A 21300-nucleotide genomic window follows, 5' to 3' on the forward strand; every position below is an offset into this window, starting at 1 on the left:
AGGGGTGCTGAATATTCCCTCCTTTTTAATAAGAAGGACTTATTAAGAAGTTTAACATTACATATTAAAAATAAATTCAAATTGGATAAAAATCGCTTCTTCACCAAATTCTAAATTTTCCTCTAATAAAGAGGAATTTCAAAAACTCACTCCCTGGAACTCTGACAAGAGAATGGGAGGAACTCAGGGCTGGGAGGAACTCAGGGCCCACCAGATCTGAGACAGATTAGCACCCACTATCCTGACCTGGCAGAGCTAAGAGGACACACACTCTTGGGCTGGAAGAAAAACATCCAAAAGGCAGGAAGGAAAAAACACATAATAAAAGTTCGGAAGGACAACTTTCTCAAAAATGGGGGCCCTAGGGCTTCCCTGGTGGTGCAGTGGTTAAGAATCCGCCTGCCAACGCAGGGGACACGGGTTCGAGCCCCCGTCCAGGAAGATCTCACATGCCGTGGAGCAACTAAGCCCATGTGCCACAACTACTGAAGCCTGCACACCTAGGGCCTGTACTCCGCAACAAGCGAAGCCACTGCAATGAGAAGCCCTCGCACTGCAACGAAGAGCAGCCCTCGCTTGCCGCAACTAGAGAAAGCCGGTGCGCAGCAACGAAGACCCAATGCAGCCAATCAATCAATCAATCAATCTATTAAAACAAACAAAAAAAAAAAACGGGGGCTCCAGAAACAGACTGCTGAGTTAAGGTGGAGTCAACATCTCCTGTGACCCCTGGTCTCCCCAGTGTAACTGGAACCCAGCTCAGATGTGGCCATGAAGAGGGAATGCCTGACAGGCCAGAGTGGTAGAGGCCGAGATGTGTGCTTCCTGGGGCACAGAGCAGGGCAAAACCTCTACTGTCCCCTCCCCCAAAGAAGGACCAGGCAATACATTTTAATGAAAGGTTGTTTTTTTTGTTGTTTTTTTTTTTTTGCGGTACACGGGCCTCTCACTGCTTCGGCCTCTCCCTTTGCAGAGCACAGGCTCCGGACGCGCAGGCTCAGCGGCCATGGCTCATGGGCCCAGCCGCTCCGCGGCATGTGGGATCTTCCCGGACCGAGGCACGAACCCGTGTCCCCTGCATCGGCAGGCAGACTCTCAACCACTGCACCACCAGGGAAGCCCTAATGAAAGGTTTTTTGAAATCTATTGAGATTGATATGAGATATATAATATTAATACATTGCCTTGGGCTTCCCTGGTGGCGCAGTGGTTGAGAGTCCGCCTGCCGATGCAGGGGACACGGGTTCGTGCCCCGGTCCGGGAAGATCCCACATGCCGCGGAGCGGCTGGGCCCATGAGCCATGGCCGCTGAGCCTGTGCGTCCAGAGCCTGTGCACCGCAATGGGAGAGGCCACAGCAGTGAGGGGCCCGCGTACCGCAAATAAATAAATAAATAAATAAAAATACATTGCCTTGCCTTGCTGGAATAAATCTTTACGTGGTCATGGTATAACTGTATTTTCATATACTGTCAAATTGTGTGCCCCATCTATATCTTGACCGTGATATAAGGTATCTCTGAAAAAGTCAGACTTTTTCAAAAGGAGCCTTTACTAAAACCTAAGTGGGTATGCAGAGCACCTTGTCTAAGGACACCTTGTGCCATTGCCTTTTCTGCCACTCCATCACTCTATGTAAGAGGGTGTGTGAAATGCAATTGTTTCAACCCACAGCCCAAGAGAGACAGGGGCTGTCAGAGCTAATCAGTTTCTCAGGCCTTCCTTGATCTGCTTCTCACCCCTTTCTCTGTATATCAGACCTCTAGATCCCCAGATCACACTTAAGGTATTTTGCATGTTCACTTTGGCTTCTGGCAGATAGAAATTCTTTTCTTACCTGCGTCCCTAGACTAAATTTCTTCCCTAAGCTCCAGAGCTTCTGAAAACAGCCTTGCACTGTCTTCTTTGTCCTTCTCTGAGAGGCTGTATGACTCTAGGCTCCAGGAGGAAAGATGCTCCATCACAGAAACTGAGAAGGATGGATGTACTGGTAAAAAGACAGAGGAGATAAAGCAGAGAAAAGACAGCTCTTGGGAATAGAAAACTGCACAGTGCTTGGGTATCAGGATACATCTACTTGGACATATAAAGAGAACTGAATACAGCAAGTTGGGGATGGGACGGGAAATATAAACGCCTCAAGGAAGGGTTATTAATATTCACTGAGTGCCTATTACGTGCCAGGCATTTTATAAATGCCATCTTTGATACTTCTAACCTTTTAATGGAGGTATTTGCTTTAGTTTACAGTGGGGGCAATTATGGCTTAGAAGAGTCTAGGAGACCAACCTGAGATTCACGCAATGAGCAAGCAGCAAGGCTAGGCTCTGAATCCACGTCTGCCTCTTAGCACAGGCCAAATTTCTCTGTGTTCTTCTACCTTCAAGAATAGAAACCTCCCATGAAAGAAATACTGCAGGTAGGCAATGATTGAAATGGATTTTTTCTTTTTAAAGCACAGAGTAATTTGATTGGTGATCTAGGTTTTCTATCCAGAAGAATTATTTGATAGACCATAAATTATCCAAAGGAAATGATGGGGGTTCCATTCCTCTCAGTATTTAAATTATGTTGAACAGCACTGCAGAAGATGTATCAACAGAAATGAGCCTTCACTCACTGGCCTTCAATGTTCATCATGTTGTAAGTCAGGCTTAACCAAGGTTTCCTTTTACTTCCATAGAGTCAAACACATTTAGATGTTCTCTGATCATCGCGTAAACTGGTGCAGATGATGGTTGGTCCCCAGCAAGTACATGGACGTCATTTCAGGACTCCTTCATCTTTAAGGGTAAAAAAATCTTTCTTCCAGGTAAGAAGGATAGAAGTAATCACTTGCTTGAAACTCAACATTTACCACACACATAGATTAGAGTCCTTCTTAGTTTTCAAAATAATGAAAATTTCAGTTATACCCATCAACTGTCTATAGCAGAGAAAGGTGCACTCAGTCAAAAAATTCCCTGGCTTCCCCTATTTTAACAAGTTGATAGTTGAGTTTTTCTCTTGTGGTTTCTAAGCACACATCACGCACAGGCCTAAAGCAACTACCACCTCCCAGCTTTTTTGTTTGTTTGTTTTCTTTTCCGGAAATAAAGGAAAGAAACAGAAGTCCAATTCAGAAAGTACTGAAATCAGACATCCAGTGAACTTTGTTCCCTACAAGTAAACCCCTTATCTGTCTCTTGCAGAGATTCTAAAACGCTTATCTCAATAGACCTGATTATGGGGCTGACCCACTCGCAATGCTGAGTAGGAATCAAACGGGCTTTCTCTTCTGTCAGCAAGCCCCACTTTGCGATCCAGATAAATCAATTAATGGATGCAGAGCCGCTGTCTTGCCTTTCTCTTCCCCATGCTTACCTCCCCAAGCTCCCCCGGCCTCCTCAGTCCCCTGTTTAATACCATCTAAGAGTCCTTATTTATAAGAGGGCTTGTGCAGGTGCAAGCTTTCAGGCCAGCAGCCCAGGAGCAATTGTCGCCCCTCCCCTTCCAAGCTCCAGGCTCCCCTCTTTGTGAGACACTTTTCTTTTCTCTGCTTTTCAGACCAAAAAAAACCAACCCGCCCCTCAGCAGCTCATCTAATCCGATTATGCTAATTTGTACTTCTTGAACCTAAACTAGCATGACTAGATCCGAAGAGAGCTAGGGCCGGGAAGAGGGGGACAACAACTTTGTCAGTAAACCTATCCCCCAAAAGTACCAAAAGAAAGTACGTCCTGGGTTCAGCTACACAAAGCTGCTAGTCCGGGAAAACCCACCAAGCTCTTGACAACTTAGAGTGTCCAGAAGCCGGCTGAGTTCAGAATAAAAAAGGCAGCACAGTGAAGGCACAATAAGAACCACAATGACAAGGCTGTTTTCCCCATTGTAAAGTAGGGTTTCTCTTTTCCTTCCTTCCCAACTTGCTCACATTTACCCTCTTGGCTACTCAATATATAAGGCTGGAAGCTGAAGCCAGGTGGTACAGTTCAACAAACATTTATTGGCACCTACTACCCATTAAGGATGACAGTTGGGGGTACGGGTGGTGCAAAAGTGTCTAAAACTTAATTCTTGCCCCTCAGAATTTGCACTCTGGTAGGGAAAAATATTCTAGGTACAGAAATAAGACAACACCTCAATGAGGCGATTGCAATTCCTCTATTTGTTCTCTGCCTCGTGTTTGCTGACCCTGCTAGGGGGCATCTTCCAAAATCTTCCACACGTGATTTTTAAAATAATTTATGTTCATATAAAGCTTTATGTTTATTCAAAATATGTAAGGTATAACTTAATCTTCATAATGGACAGTGAGATCAACAAAACTGGTATTTTCAAGCCCATTTTTATGTGTCAAAACTGAGACTTAAGAAATGTTAAAGGGCTCATCCAAGAAGAATCCTCCAGTTAATGACTGAGCTTCTGATTGCAAATCCAATGTTCCCTGCCCCCACCCACTGCATGCTGCCTCACATTGAACGGACAGGACCTTAGGAGGCCAACTTCTCCATTCTGTGAGTAAGACTGTACACAAAATGTTAACATTTTACGCTAATAGCTTCAAAAAAGCCTTCATGCAGAACACTCTGACACAAATCACAGCAAGATCCTTTTTGACCCACCTCCTAGAGAAATGGAAATAAAACCAAAACTAAAACAAATGGGACCTAATGAAACTTAAAATCTTCTTCACAGCAAAGGAAACCATAAACAAGACAAAAAGACGACCCTCAGAATGGGAGAAAATATTTGCAAACGAAGCAACTGACAAAGGATTAATCTCCAAAATTTACAAGCAGCTCATGCAGCTCAATATCAAAAAAACAAACAACCCAATCCAAAAATGAGCAGAAGACCTAAATAGACATTTCTCCAAAGAAGATATACAGATTGCCAACAAGCACATGAAAGAATGCTGAACATTACTAATCATTAGAGAAATACAAATCAAAACTACAATGAGATATCACCTGACACCACTCAGAATGGCCATCATCAAAAAATCTACAAACAATAAATGCTGGAGAGGGTGTGGAGAAAAGGGAACCCTTTTGCACTGTTGGTGGGAATGTCAATTGATAGAGCCACTATGGAGAACAGTATGGAGGGTCCTTAAAAAACTAAAAATAGAACTACCATATGACCCAGCAATCCCACTACTGGGCATATACCCTGAGAAAACCATAATTCAAAAAGAGACATGTACCACAATGTTCATTGCAGCACTATTTACAATAGCCAGGACATGGAAGCTACCTAAATGTTCATCAACAGATGAATGGATAAAGAAGATGTGGCACATATATACAATGGAATATTACTCAGCCATAAAAAGAAATGAAATTGAGTTATTTGTAATGAGGTGGATGGACCTAGAGACTGTCATACAGAGTGAAGTAAGTCAGAAAGAGAAAAACAAATACTGTATGCTAACACATATATATATGGAATCTAAAAAAAAATGGTTCTGAAGAACCTAGGGGCAGGACAGGAATAAAGACGCAGATGTAGAGAATGGACTTGAGGACGTGGGGAGGGTGAAGTGTAGGCTGGGACGAAGTGAGAGAGTGGCATGGACATATATACACTACCAAATGTAAAATAGCTAGCTAGTGGGAAGCAGCTGCATAGCACAGGGAGATCAGCTTGGTGCTTTGTGACCACCTAGAGGGGTGGGATAGGGAAGGTGGGAGGGAGATGCAAGAGGGAGGACATACAGGGATATATGTATATGTATAGCTGATTCACTTTGTTATAAAGCAGAAACTAACACACCATTGTAAAGCAATTATATTCCAATAAAGATGTTTAAAAAAAAAAAGGTTTCATGGATTGTGAAATTGGAAAAGCCAATTTGAATTTTCAAATAGGTAAGTGAAATTGTTCTAGAATAATCTAGACAAGTGTTTTCAGTAAACTTCAGCTCATTTTTAGCCCTTAAATTTCCTGCCACTGTTCTTGTATATTTATACCATTCACTTTCCTCCTTTCTTGGTCAAGACATAGACAAATGCTCCCTGAATTGGTCTCTTCCATCCATTCTGGAGTCTGACCCTTTCACTCATCAGGTTCTTGCTGCCCTAGGTGGTTAGCACTCAGCTCTTGTGCTAGTTGGTTTCTAAACTGGTTACACCCTTAGGTGATGAAGCCCCAGCAGTTGCAGATATCTTCCCTGGAGATTGCCACATACGTGTCTCTGTCACAACTTTCTCTTATTCCAAAGCCCTCATTCCCTCTGGGATCTCACATCGAGTTCCTGTATCTGATCTGAGAAATGCTTGGGTTTTTTTTTTTTTTTTTTAAATCTGCATCAGGTCATAGTTGCAGCATGTGGGATCTTCCTTGAGGCATGCGGGATCTTTTGTTGTGGCGCATGGACTTCTCTCTAGTTCTGTGGGTTTTCTCTCTCTAGTTGTGGTGCGGGGACTCCAGAGCATGCGGGCTCTGTAGTTGTGGCGCACAGGCTCCAGGGCACGTGGGCTCTGTAGTTTGTGGCATGTGGACTCTCTTATTGAGGTGTGCAAGCTCAGTAGTTGTGGCACTGGGGCTTAGTTGCTCCACGGCATGTAGGATCTTAGCTCCCCGACCTGGGATTGAACAATGCAGGGATCCCCTGCACTGGAAGGCGGATTTTTTACCACTGGACCACCAGGGAAGTCCCTGAGAAATGCTTATAATTCACATTCATTTACAGAGATGAAAAGATGGACTGTCCTGAAATTAATGAATGATTGAGGCCTTCTCAGTTCACATACTCACTTAACACCTCCATCTCCATCATCCCTAAGATAGCCTAAATATGCAGCAGTAATATTTCTGTCAAGAGAAGAAAAGCAAGACATATTTCATCTCTGCTGTCCACTCCCTCCTTCCCTCCACCCCCACTCTTTGCTGTTTTGTATTTTTATTTTTTTAGTAAATTTATTTATTATTTTATATTTATTTTTGGTTGCTTTGGGTCTTCATTGATGCACACGGGTTTTCTCTAGTTGCGGTGAACGGGGGCAACTCTTTGTTGTGGTGCGCAGTCTTCTCATTGCAGTGGCTTCTCTTGTTGTGGAGCACGGGCTCTAGGCACGCGGGTTTCAGTAGTTGTGGCACACAGGCTCAGTAGTTGTGGCTCGCGGGCTCTAGAGCACAGGATCAGTCGTTGTGGTGCACGGGCTTAGTTGCTCCACGGCATGTGGGATCTTCCCGGACCAGGGCTCGAACCCGTGTCTCTTGCATTGGCAGGCAGATTCTTAACCATTGCACCACGAGGAAAGTCTCTCTTTGCTGCTTTTTAAAAGCTAAAAAATTTTTCTTAAAATCTCATAGCCTCAGATCCTGGTTAGGATGGAATGTGGAAGGGCAGAGGGTTAGAGGTGGAAAATTTCAGGTGTGTTTAAATAAATCATTTCTTACCCCCAAAATGTCTTTCTTACTCAACTTAAAATTGATTTAAGATCTTTTTTGTCTGAAAAGTGTCCACCAGTAGTTCTGAATTAATTTTCTTATACAGTTGAATATTATAGGCCAATTTCAGGCCTTTTGCTAGCAGTCTAATAGTCAGCAACCTAAACAATAGTGAATATTTAAACATCTTAACCCTGGTGTTAAGTTAGCTGCAAATGGCCTTCTTTTGCTACTGTAATAATGCCCTATTGGATTTTTAGTGCTCCATCCATATTCTTTAATCAAATTCTTATAATGAACTAAGGGTTAGGGTTTAGGGTAGATGTGGGCTGAAGTCTTGGGACTTTGCCAAGCCAACTGCCTTGATCTCATTCAAATCAAGTATCACAGACATAGCTTTGTGAAAAAGATGACTTCTTTATAAAAATTGTAGGGATAATAGATTTTTTTAAACCTAGAAGATTAGAAAATTTGGCAAACATTAAGAAAACAATGAATAGGAAATGCTTAAAGTTGGATATTTCACAAGATATACTAATATACATTATTATTATTATGGTAGAAAATTATTTCTGAATTCATGCTGGCAGTTTTTTCCCTATGTTTAGTGTAGCCCTCAGGATTTCCTAAAGCCAGAACCCAGCAAATCTCTGAGTGTAGAATACCATGTGAATGAGCCTCTCCACTCCAGTTACATGGCAGAGTGCACTTTCTAAGAGATGCTAATGCAAAAAATGGGAAAGGAGTTTTATATCAGGTTAGAATACACAGGACACCAAAACAAAATCTAAATACCTTTGAGTGTTTTGCCTAGGATCAAAGTTTCTAAGGTCACAATGGAAATTACCAAATGCAAATGCAACATAAGAATCAAAGTCCATTGTCACATCTGGGATTAAAGCCAGAGAAAGTTAACTAATAGTAAAGATCAGAGGAGTAACATCAGCAAGAGGGTAGACAGGAGGTTCCAGACCTTGCCCTCCTCCCCAACAGAAACATCAATTTACAGCCATCAGTGAATACCTTTATTAGAGCTGTGGAATCCAGTGAGAGGTTACAGCATCCCAGTGGAACACAGACAATAGCAAAGATGCAGTGAAAGGGTAAGAATAACAGTTTCACTTCATGCATGTCACCCCTCCCCCAGGCCAGCACAGCACAACACTGAAAGAGATCCCTTGTCCACCATGAGGGAAAGAGAGGGCAAAGTGAGAGCCCGATTTCCCCTGCCTTTCAGGCTTCTACTTGGGAGGCCCTCTTCTGTCGCACCTCATCCAGAACCCTGAGAGAACTGGCAAGGCTAGATCTCTGGGAAGTAGCTAAGAACAAAGAAAAGGGGTGGAAGGGTCTTATCAACCAGTGCACAGATCTCAACAGCTGGCTTGCAACCCCCAGTAACAGACCACACTTGGTTCCTGGGACCAGGCCCATCTGCCTGTGGACCACGCCAGCTGGGCCACCTGCAGACACCACTAGCCAGCCCACACAGAATCTCTGGGTGGGCTAACTGGTGGAGGGCTTTCCCTGACAAAGCCAGTCTGCCAAATTTGGAAAAGGTGACGGTTTCTTTATATGCGCAGACACCAATGGAAGTCTACAAGGATCATGAACAAACACCACCAAAGGAACAAAATAAAGCTCCGGTAACTGACCCGAAAGAAAAAGAGATCTATGAATGACCTGACAAAGAATTCAAAACAATCATCTTAATGAAGTGCAGTGAGCACAACAGAACACAGATAGACAACTAAATGAAATCTGGAAATCAATACATGAACAAAACAAAAAGTTAAACTAAGAGAAATCATAAAAAGGAACCAAACAGAAATTCTAGAGCTGAAGAATATGACTGAACTGAAAATTTCAACAGACAGCTTCAACAGTAGACTCAATAAGAATCAGAAAACTCAAAGACATGTCATTTGAAATTTTCCAGTTAGAGAAAGAGCAAGAAAAAAGAAAAGAGTGAGGAGAGCCTACAGGGCTTATGGCATATCTTTAAGAGAACCAATGTATGCATGGTGGAAGTCTCAGAAGGAGAAGAAAAAGAAAGGGGTAGAAAACTTACTTAAAGAATAATGTCTGAGAATCCATTGATGAATGGATAAAGAAGAGGTGGTGTATATATGTACAACGGAATATTATTCAGCTTTAAAAAAGAAAGAAATCCCACCATTTCCTGCAACAGCATGGATGAACATTGAGGACATTATGCCATGTAAAATAAGCCAGACATAGAGGACAAATACTACATAATATTGCTAACATAAGGAGGCTAAAATAATCACTCATAGAAGCAGAGAGTAGAATGGTGGTTTCTGGGGGCTGGGTGGGGGAGGAGGAAACGGAGCTATTAGTCAAAGAGTACAAAGTTTCATTTATACAAGATGAATAACTCCTAGAGATCTACTGTACAATTTGGAGCCTATAATAATAATACTTATTGTACTATACTTAAAAATTTGCTAAGAGGGTAAATGTTAAGGGTTCTTATCTCACACACACACAAATAATAATAAATAGGATGGGAGGAAACTTTTGGAGGTGATGGATGTATTTATGGCATAGATTGTGGTGATGGTTTCATGGATGTATACTTAACCTCCAAGCTCATCAAGTTGTATTCATGACATATGCACAGCTTTTTGTATGTCAATCATACCTTATATTTTTCCTTAAATAGGAAAGATCCAGTAGTTGTCAGATCTAGTGGTTCAGTGTATTCGGGCTTTGTATAAAGATATGAAGTCCCAGCCCTGTGACTGTCTTTCACTGAGCGTAAGACCCAACTCTCTGGACGGGTATGTGACACTGGCTTCCGACCATGGTGTTCTTTCCTGCAACTCTATGCCAGTTCTTCAGCCTAAGTAGTGGCTAGGCTTTGGACTTGTGGGAAGGTGGTAGTATAAGAATCTCATACATTTGAGGTATTGGAGAAGTTGGCAGCAAATTTTCAGTTTCACTCTTTGGCCATTTTCCAACTCCCAATTCCCATCCACTAAACGCTGCAATTGCTCTGCTACTAGTGGGGGTCCTTGAGCTCTTCACTGTTCTGTAGGATGTAAAAGATATCTGCTTTCTGAGCCTAGACTTTGGTAGATGACTATGTCATGGAACAAGGGCCATATGGGGTACCAATAGACATAGCAGTGGGCCTTACAGAGCTCTTAATATGAGGCTGGGGGTAGGTGGGGGGAGCATGTGTGGAGTGCTTGGCCCATGGATGCATAAACAGGAGCATGAGAATTAGATTGCTCTACAACAAAATAGGCATCAAATAATGGTGACTTGCCTGCAAGACAACTGTTCTTCCACCTACTTTAAACAGAAATTGTTGCATCAGTTCATGGACTTGCACTTGGGCTTCTAGGAGACAGCTGTTACAAATAGCTTGTAGACCAGAGTCCTGATCAAGTTCCAAGTCTCTCCTTTTAGTTGGAAGCTAGATCTGGGAGAATATCTACTGTTAAGATCTGGAATTAAGATCTGGGAGAATATCTACTATTCAGTGGCCTAATTTGCTGCCATGTGATTGGCTAGGAGCCTCCTGGAAGGAATCCTCTGCTTCATAGCCAGGGATGGTAGGCAAAACACTGTGGTGTACAAAATGGGCTTAGGACTCTAGTGCATTTGCTAAACAGCTATTTCCCAGACTTTCTCAACCTTCTGAGTCTGGACTAGAGGCTCATCCTCCAAGAGCTCTCATAGTACCTTGTGCTTCCTGCTGTTATAGTACTTACCATGCCATGTAATCTTTGTCCATTGGTCCGTGTGCCATTAGAGCAAAGCTCCTGAGAGCCTGGAGGTGTTCTTCATCTACACATAAAGTAGTTCACCTACATATAAAGATGCATGAACCAGCCTGTTGGAGTTTCCTCACAAATATCTCACAAGAGCCCAATGTAGAGAGTGGTGATGATGGTCATTTTTCATATAACTATTGAACCATTCACCATTCCCCTTCTGAATGGCAACCTTTGGGCAAGTTGCTGTGTTCTCATCCCCACCCTCACTGGCTCTCATGACTTAGCAGCCTGGTGGAGAATAACCGTTTAATGAATTTTGAGCCTGACTTCAGGTTCCCTTGCCATCTAGCCCTGAACTGGAAGTACCCAACAAAATGTGCATGCCTGGAGCCCAAATTACATTTTTTCAAGCAATAAGACAAGGCAAGACTCTTACCCCTACTTAGCTAAAATTACTTCCATTTCAGGGAGGAGAAGAGATCCCTTATAACATGCAGAGGCACACAGTTGAGGGGCCCGACAGCAGACTTGGTGTCTGGTGACCGTCCCCACCCCTCACCCCAACTCCCACTTTTTAAGCAGCTCTGTCCCCGGTGTAAAAAAAAAAAAGTAAATGATTCAAGGAACTGGTCATTCTCTTTCTTTCTTTCTTCCTTCCTTCCTTCCTTTCTTTCTTTCTGCCTTGGGTCTTCATTGCTGCGCATGGGTTTTCTGTAGTTGCAGCGAGCTGGGGCTACTCTTTGTTGTGGTGTGTGGGCTTCCCATTGCGGTGGCTTCTCTTATTGTGGAGCATGGGCTCTAGGTGCGCGGGCTTCAGTAGTTGTGGCCTGCAGGCTCTAGAGCGCAGGCTCAGTAGTTGTGGCGCACGGACTTAGTTGCTCCGCAGCATGTGGGATCTTCCCGGACCAGGGCTTGAACCTGTGTCCCCTGCATTGACAGGTAGATTCTTAACCATCTGCGCCACCAGGGAAGCCCCTGATCTTTCTTAAGGCCTGAAATTACTGGCACCTAATGCTTAACTCCAGGATGATTGTTATTAACCTCATCTGCTCTGGAAGGAATTCTTTAGAAAAAGGAGAGTATGGAACTAAGAGAATTGCATAGAGCTTAACTTTTGTGTCTCAGGATTCCAGAAGAAATCTCTGATGGAGCTGATGACATAACAATGCCTTTGACTGGACTCCAAAAACTTAACATGAATTACGATAGGCTTTTATACCTTGGCTCACCATGCTACTCCCACAGAGATTGGGCTTCTTCTGGAGAGACAGAAAACCTAGTCAGGGCCAGACTGCCTACCAAGCCCTAAGCTACCTAGTAAATTTGTTAGAAGATGTCATTACTCCTCTTTAACTGAAATTTTTTGAAGTATAAAATATGTATAAAAAATGCACAAATCATACCAGTGTAACTCTATGTACTTTCACAGTGAACCCACCAACATCGTAAAACAGAACCAAAACTCCAGAAGCCCTCTCCCCCGCCTCTAAGAGCATCCACAGTCCTGACTTCTAACTCTGTAGATTAGTTTTACCTATTTTTAAACTCCATATAAATGGAATCATGCAGAATATTTTCTTTTTTTTAATCTCTGGTTTCTTTCTCTCAACATTATGTTTGAGATTCATTGATGTTGATGCAGATAGCAGTATTTCATACTTCTCATTGCAAATATATTAGTATATATGTATATATATTGTAAGCATATAACACAATTTATTAATTGTATTCATTCATATTACTTCTGATGAACATTTGGGTTATTTTCAGTTTGGGCTATTTTAAATAATGCCTCTATGAACATTTCTGTACATGTCTTTTGGTAAACATATGATCTCTTAGGAATGGAATTGCTGGGTCTGAGGCTATCTGTGTTCACTTTTAGCACATACCACCAGTTGTCCAAAGGGGTTGTGTCAATTTATACTCTTACCAGCAGTGTAAGAGAGTTCAAGCTGCTTAACATCTTCAGCAGCAGTTGGTATTATTTCTTTTTTTTTTTCATTTTAGCCATTTTAATGAGCAGATGGTAGTATCTTGTTGTAGTTGTAATTTGCATTTCTGTGTTGACTATTGAAGTTGAGCATTCTGCATATGTTTATTGGTTATTTGGATATCCTCTTTTGTAAATTACCTGTTCAAGTTTTTGCTCAGTTTTGTACTGAACTTAAAAAATACTAGTTCTTTTACTTATCAATTTATATGAGTTCTTTATATTTCCTGGGTAAGATTCCTGTGTTGGAGATAAACATAAATAGCAAGTATCTTCCACTTTGTGCTTGCCTTTTTATTCTCTTAATAGTGCCTTTGATAATTGGAAGTTCTTAATTTTAGTGTGATCCTATTTATCTGTTTTTTTCTTTTATAGTTAGAGCTTTTTCTGAGAGGGTGTCTTTTGAATAGCAAGTCCTTTTTGGTGCAACTCTTCACCCATTTGGGAGAAATTTTTGTTTGGCTCCTGCCAAGTGTTAGTCAGCCATACCTTGTCACCCAGGTGTTCCTTGCTTCATTGGCTTGACTTTTTTCTCCTGACATTTTTGCTCTGGTAATGTTTGACTTTGTTCCTGCTTAAGCCTGTTGACTAAACCTCATCTGGTCCTCAGGTTGGATTTCTTAGTCTCAGTTACAATCTGACTGACCAAACTTGCCAATTACTCACTCTAATTAGCTTGTCTCAGTATCCCTCCATCTAATTTTATCCTCAGCCTCTCTCCTGGTTATGGATTTGCAACAACTGTTGGCCCAGTTGTCCTAACCTCCGTCTGGTAGGGAATGTTCCCAGCTCTTCTTTAGCATATGCCCTGGCTAACCCTTCTTCTTCTTCTTCTTTTTTTTCACTTTGGGATGTCAAAGTTAGGTGAATTTAGAGGATTGGGGGCCCTGCCAAAGAATGTTCTGAACTGAACTAGTAGATTTCAATGTAGATGATTTCTGGCTGAGAGAATGTGATAAGGGGACTCCTAGAAGACCTCAAGAACATGACTTTGGCCAAAGCAATAGCATCACCTTCATGTATTCAGGGAAGCATTATTGTTATTTTTATTTGGGCACACATTATTACCAGGTATAGTGCTAAAGAGAAGGAAATAAGAAGAAAAAACAGAACACAAAACCAAAAGGGAGAAAAATAAAGGAGAAATGCCTATACCTGTTCTTGGAATGCTAAAGACAATTTTACTGAACTTTAGAAAGTCTTCATCCTTTTTTTTTTTAAATCTTTATTGGAGTATAATTGCTTCACAATACTGTGTTAGTTTCTGTTGTACACCAAAGTGAATCAGCCATATGCATACACATGTCCCCCTATCCCCTCCCTCTGGAGCCTCCCTCCCACCCTCCCTATCCCAACCCTCTAGGTCATCACAAAGCACGGAGCTGATCTCCCTGTGCTATGCGGGTGCTTCCCACTAGCTATCTGTTTTACATTCGGTCGTGTATATATGTCCATGCTACTCTCACTTCGCCCCAGCTTCCCCCTTCCACCTCATGTCCTCAAGTCCATTCCCTATGTCTACATCTTTATCCCTGCCCTGCAACTAGGTTCATCAGTACATTTTTTTTTGAGATTCCATATTTATGTGTTAGAATATGGTATTTTTTTTTCTCTTTCTGACTTACTTCACTCTATGACAGACTCTAGGTCTATCCACCTCGCTACAAATAACTCAGTTTCGTTTCTTTTTATGGCTGAGTAATATTCCATTGTATATATGTACCACATCTTCTTTATCCATTCATCTGTCGATGGACACTTAGGTTGCTTCCATGTCCTGGCTATTGTAAATAGTGCTGCAATGAACATTGTGGTACATGTCTCTTTTTGAATTATGGTTTTCTCAGGGTATATGCCCAGTAGTCACATTGCTGGGTCGTATGATAGTTCTATCTTTAGTTTTTCAAGGAACCTGCATACTGTTCTCCATAGTGGCTGTATCAATTTACATTCCCACCAACAGTGCAGGAGGGTTCTCTTTTCACCACACACTTTCCAGCATTGTTTCTAGATTTTTTGACCATAGCTATTCTGACCAGCGTGAGGGTGATACCTCATTGTACTTTTGATTTGCATTTCTCTAATAATTAGTGATGTTGAGCATCTTTCATGTGCCTCTTTCCCATCTGTATGCCTTCCTTGGTGAAATGTCTATTTAGGTCTTCCGCCCATTTTTTAATTGGATTGTTTTTTTTTTGATATTGAGCTCCATGAGCTGTTTGTATATTTTGGAGATTAATCCTTTGTCTGCTGTTTCATTTGCAAATATTTCTCCCATTCTGAGGGTTGTCTTTTTGTCTTGTTTATGGTTTCCTTTGCAGTGCAAAAGCTTTTAAGTCCCATGTGTTTATTTATGTTTTTATTTCCGTTACTCTAGGAGGTGGGTCAAAAAAGATCTTGCTGTGGTTTATGTCAAAGAGTTTTATAGTGTCTGGTCTTACATTTAGGTTTTTAATCCATTTGGAGTTTATTTTTGTGTATGGTGTCAGGTAGTGTCCTAATTCTTTTACATGGAGCTGTCCAGTTTTCCCAACACCACTTGTTGAAGAGGCTGTCCTTTCTCCATTGCATGTTCGTGCCTCCCTGGTTGTAAATTAGGTGACCATATGTGTGTGGGTTTATCTCTGGGCATTCTATCCTGTACCACTGATCTATATTTCTGTTTTTGTGCCAGTACCCTATTGTCTTGATTACTGTAGCTTTGAAGTCAGGGAGTGTGATTCCTCCAACTCCATTTTTCTTTCTCAAGATTGTTTTGGCTATTCAGGGTATTTTGTGTTACCATATGAATTGTAAAAATTTTTTGTTCTAATTCTGTGAAGAATGCCATTGGTAGTTTGATAGGGATTGCACTGAATCTGTAGATTGCTTTGGGTAATATATTCATTTTCACAGTATTGATTCTTCCAATCCAAGAACATGGTGTATCTCTCCATCTGTTTATGTGATCTTTAATTTCTTTCATCAGTGTTTTATAGTTTTCTGAGTACAAGTCTTTCGCCTCCTTAGGCAGGATTATTCCTAGGTATTTTATTCTTTTTGTTGAAATGGTAAATGGGATTGTTTCCTTAATTTCTCTTTCTGATTTTTCATTGTTGTTGTATAGGAATGCCAGAGATTTCTGTGCATTAATTTTTTATCCTGCAACCTTACTCAATTAATTGATTAGTTCTAGTAGTTTTATGGTGGCCTCTTTAGGATTTTCTATGTGTAGTATCATGTCATCTGCAAACACTGACAGTTTTACTTCTTCTTTTCCAATTTGTATTCCTTTTATTTCTTTTTCTTCTCTGACTGCCATAGCTAGGACTTGCAACACTTCTTGAATAAGAGTGGTGAGAGTGGGCATCCTTGTCTTGCTCCTGATCTTAGTGGAAATGCTTTCAGTTTTTCACCATTGAGTATGATGCTTGTTGTGGGTTTGTCATATATGGCATTTATCATGTTGAGGTAGGTTCCTTCTATGCCGATTTTCTGGAGAGTTTTTATCATAAATAGGTATTGAATTTTGTCAAAAGTTTTTTCTGCATCTATTGAGATGATCATATGGGTTTTATTCCTTAATTTGTTAATGTGGTGTATCACATTGATTTTCATATATTGAAGAATCCTTGCATCCCTGGGATAAATCCCACTTGATCATGGTGTATGATCCTTTTAATGTGTTGTTGGATTCTGTTTGCTAGTATTTTGTTCAGGATTTTTGTATCTATGTTCATCAGTGATATTGGTCTATAATTTTCTTTTTTTGTGATATCTTTTTCTGGTTTTGGTATCAGGGTGATGGTGGCTTTGTAGAATGAATTTGGGAGTGTTTCTCCCTCTGCAGTTGTTTGGAAGAGTTTGAGAAGGATCAGTGTTAGCTCTTCTCTACATGTGTGATAGAATTCGCCAGTGAAGCCATCTGGTCCTGGTCTTTTGTTTGTTGGAAGATTTTTCATTACGGTTTCAATTTCATTACTTGTGATAGGTCTGTTTATATTTTCTAATTCTTCCTGGTTCAGTCTTGGAAAATTGTACCTTTCCAAGAATTGGTCCATTTCTTTGTGGTTGTCCATTTTATTGGCATATGGTTATTTGTAGTAGTCTCCTATAATCCTTTGTATTTCTGTGGTGTCAGTTGTGATTTCTCCTTTTTCATTTCTAATTTTATTGATTTGCATCCTCTCCCCTTTTTTCTTAATGAGTCTGGCTAAGGGTTTATCAATTTTGTTTATCTTCTCAAAGAACAAGCTTTTAGTTTTATTGATCTTTGCTATTGTTTTCTTCGTTTCTATTTCATTTATTTCTGCTCTGATTTTTATGATTTCTTTCCTTCTACTGACTTTGGGGTTTTTGTTCTTCTTTCTCTAGTTGTTTTAAGTGTAGGGTTAGATTCTTTATTTGAGATTTTTCTTGTTTCTTGAGATGAGATTGAATTACTATAAACTTCTCTCTTAGAACTGCTTTTGCTGCGTCCCATAGGTTTTGGGTCATCATGTTTTCGTTGTTATTTGTTTCTATGTATTTTTTATTTTTTCTTTGATTTCTTCAGTGATCTCTTGGGTATTTAGTAGTGCACTGTTTAGCCTCCATGTATTTGTGTTTTTTACAGTTTTTTCCTGTAATTGATTTCCAATCTCATAGCATTGTGGTCAGAAAAGATACTTGATACAATTTCAATTTTCTTAAGTTTTCTGAGGCTTGATTTGTGACCCAAGATGTGATCTATCCCGGAGAATGTTCCATGCGCACTTGAGAAGAAAGTGTATTCTGCCACTTTTGGGTGGAATGTTCTATAAATATCAATGAAATCTATCTGGTTTATTGTGTCACTTAAAGCTTGTGTTTCCTTACTTATGTTCTGTTTGGATGATCTGTTTATTGGTAAGTGGCATGTTAAAAGTCTGCTACTATTATTATGTTACTGTTGATTTGTCCTTTCATGGTTGTTAGCATTTGCCTTATGTATTGAGGTGATCCTATGTTGGGTTCATAAACATTTATAATTGTTATATCTTCTTCTTGGATTGATCCTTTGATCATTAGGTGGTATCCCTCCTTATCTCTTGTAACAGTCTTTATTTTAAAGTCTATTTTATCGGATACAAGTATTGCTATCCCAGCTTTCTTTTGATTTCCATTTACATGGAATATCTTTTTCCATCCCTTCACCTTCAGTCTGTATTTGTCCCTAGGTCTGAAGTTGGTCTCTTGTAGACCAACTATTTCCAAGATTCTGGATCATCTTTACTATCATTATTCTGAATTCTTTTTCAGGTAGATTGCTTATTTCCTCTCCATTTATTTGGTCTTGTAGGTTTTTACCTTGCTCCTTCATCTGTGACATATTTTTTTGCCATCTCATTTTTTTTTTTTTAATGAGTGGGATTGTGTTCCTGTCTCACTGCTTCTTTGGCCTGAAGCTTCCAACACTGGAGTTTGTAGGCTGTTGGGTAGAGCTGGCTCTTGGTGCTGAGATGTGGACCTCTGTGAGAACTCACTCCGATAAATATTCACTGGGGTCTGAGGTTCTCTGTTAGTCCAGTGGTTCTGATACAGAGCTCCCACCACAGTAGCTTTGGCTTAACCCCCTGCTTGTGAACCAAGATCTCACAAGCCATGTGGGGTGACAGAAAGAAAAAAAAAGTATAACAAAGTAAATAACAAAGTAAAAAATAAAATTAGACAAGGAAACTAGCAGATATGTTAGAAAGAATATAAATATAAAAATATAGATGAATTAACCTGAAGGTACAACAGTACCACAATAGTAAAACAGAAGATGGGGGGAAAGGCCTTGGCTGTGGAGGGCAGGGCCTAAGCAAGGGTGAGGTTTGGGCTGTGGGTGGGGCCAATGCTTAGGACCCACAGGGCTGGAAAAGGTCCTGGGGACCGTGGGGGGTGGGGCTTAGGCTCAAGGAACAGAAGAGGCCCAGGCATGCCCCCCACCCCTGGTCACCCAGTGGGCTTCCTGAGCTCTTGTGGGTGGGGCAAACGTCCTCCTCTCCTCTCCTGCTACTCTGGTCTGAAGGGCCCCTCTCACCTGCCTCTCCTAAACTCCCCTCAGCCTCCTTCCTATGCCCCCAGGACCAATGTGTGTGTGGGGGGTGACCTTGGAGGGCAGGGGACTGGCCTGGGAGCTCAGCAGGCTCCCCAGGCCCGAGTGGGTGGGGCAAACGCCCTCCTCTTCTCACCCACTCCTCCCAGTTGGCTCTTCCCTCCTGCCTCTCCTGATCTCCCTGGCCTCCCTCCTATTCCTCCGAGGACCCACAAGGCCTGGAGGGGGCTTTGGAGGGCGGGGCACCAGTCTGGGAGATCAGCAGGCTCCCTGGGCCGGAGTGGGTGGGGCAAACTTCCTCCACTCCTCTCCTCTCCTCCCAGAGGGCCCCTCCTGCCTTCCTCTCCTGATCTCCCCAGCCTCAGGGGCGCTGATCCTGTCTGGCCTCCACTTCTCCCCACTGTGTCCCCTCACATCCTACCGGTTCACTTGGGGGTTCCTCCCATCTCTTTTGGGTGTCAGGGTTCCCCACCAACGGCCGGCATGTGCCCTAATGGTGGGGAGACGCTAACTCAGTGTCTTCCCACACCGCCATCTTCTGGGTCCTTTTTCTATTGCACACTGATCATTCTGTTCATTATTTAGGTCAATGCACTAGAACACAAATTTGAATGCTTTTATGTGGTAGGTATTTTCCATGAAATTAGGTCCAGGTTGAATTCTATTCATAAGAGAAAATAAAAGTACTTATGTTGGGTAAGTAAATTCTGAGTAATAATAACTGACATTGATGGGATTTCTATGTGCTAGGCACTGTTCTTTACATATCTTAACATATTTAATCCTCACAAAACTCCATGAGGTCCAGTGTATTATTTTCACCATTTTAGAGATGAGAAAACTGAGGCATGGAGAAACTTGCCGAAGGTAATTTATGGAGCAAGGGCCAGAGCCAGGATTTGATGCAGGACATCTGGCTTCAGCAACGGCACTCTCAACCACTATGTCTCTAAAATTAGTGTAATCTCTAAACTTTAGAAGTTAAGAAAGCAGTAGGAAAGGAACTTCTAAGTTCCTTTTAAGAGATATGAATATCACAGGAGAAGAGTCATAACTAAAATTTATCAAGCAGGCACCATGTGTCAGGTACTGTGCTAAGCAATTCATATGTATGCTCTCTGAATTATTTTTTCCTCAGGTCCTGCTTATCTGTCAGGTCAGGTTTTTTTGTTTGTTTCCCTTAAAAATTTTTTTTTACAATTTTCAAAGGTTACACTCCGCTTATAGTTATTACAAAATATTGGTCATATTCCCTGTGTTGTACAATATATCCTAGCAGTCTATCTTACACCCAGTAGTTTGTACCTCCCACTTCCTCACCCTTATATTGCCCCTCCCCTGACTGGTAACCACTAGTTTGTTCTCTATATCTGTGAGACGCTCTGTTAACTTTGAAAACGACACTGTGAAATAAGTACTATTCTTCCTAGGTTAAAGAGGAAGACACAGGCTTATAGAGATTTAGCAGCTGCTTTCTATAAGGTTACACAATAAGTAGAATGTCTGACTCTAAAGACCGTGCATTCTGTGTTACCACTAGTGTACACCACCTCCCAAGATGAGAAAGTTTCTCAAATGAACTCCTTGGTATAAAGTCAAGAATATAATTTGATATGTTGCTCTGGCTGGCTAAGCCTAACAGAGAGGTAGCTAAAGAGGTGGAGGGAAAGACTTTGCTGTTATGATCTGATGGGCCCCATCTGAAAGATGAGATACATATTTATTGAGTGAATGAACATTATAAATAACCTGATGGTGCAGCTGACTATAGTGGAGATAGGAAAAGCTTTCTACAGGGTTCTCAAGCTGGATTTCCAGTTTGGTGAGCTGCTTGGAGGGGAAAAAATAGATTTCCATGATTAAGCACTTTGAGAAATTATCCCATTCTAAAATAATTATAATGCCTATAAGAAGTTGGACTAATATTAAAAATATTCTCTTTAGCTTTTTTAAACTAAAGAAATATTACTATTTTTGTATGCAAAACTGTAAGAATACTTGGCTTCATAGATAATAAATACTAAGAGATTTTTACATTTTAGAGACTTTACATCTTCCACGACTTACAGAGATTTATAGACATTGAAGGAACATACAGTGATTGATGCAGTCCCTGGAATATATGTTTTATCTATAGATACACAT

The 21300-nt window shown here is 41.2% G+C and overlaps 1 protein-coding gene across 1 annotated transcript in view; it reads left to right on the top strand.

Moving 5' to 3' along the window:
* Positions 1-2292: 2292 nt before the first annotated feature.
* The window catches only part of LOC308619537 (trimeric intracellular cation channel type B-like), a 289391-nt gene continuing 270383 nt past the window's right edge, over positions 2293-21300 (top strand). Inside the window, exons 1-2 of the mRNA XM_081238437.1 lie at positions 2293-2418; positions 2683-2790. Coding sequence (XP_081094563.1) covers positions 2731-2790 — 60 coding nt within the window. The 5' untranslated portion in view covers positions 2293-2418; positions 2683-2730. The remainder of the gene's footprint in view (positions 2419-2682; positions 2791-21300) is intronic.

The sequence above is a fragment of the Mesoplodon bidens genome (genome assembly GCF_964165515.1).
Source record: "Mesoplodon bidens genome assembly, chromosome: 6".
In the NCBI taxonomy this organism is placed as follows: domain Eukaryota; kingdom Metazoa; phylum Chordata; class Mammalia; order Artiodactyla; family Ziphiidae; genus Mesoplodon; species Mesoplodon bidens.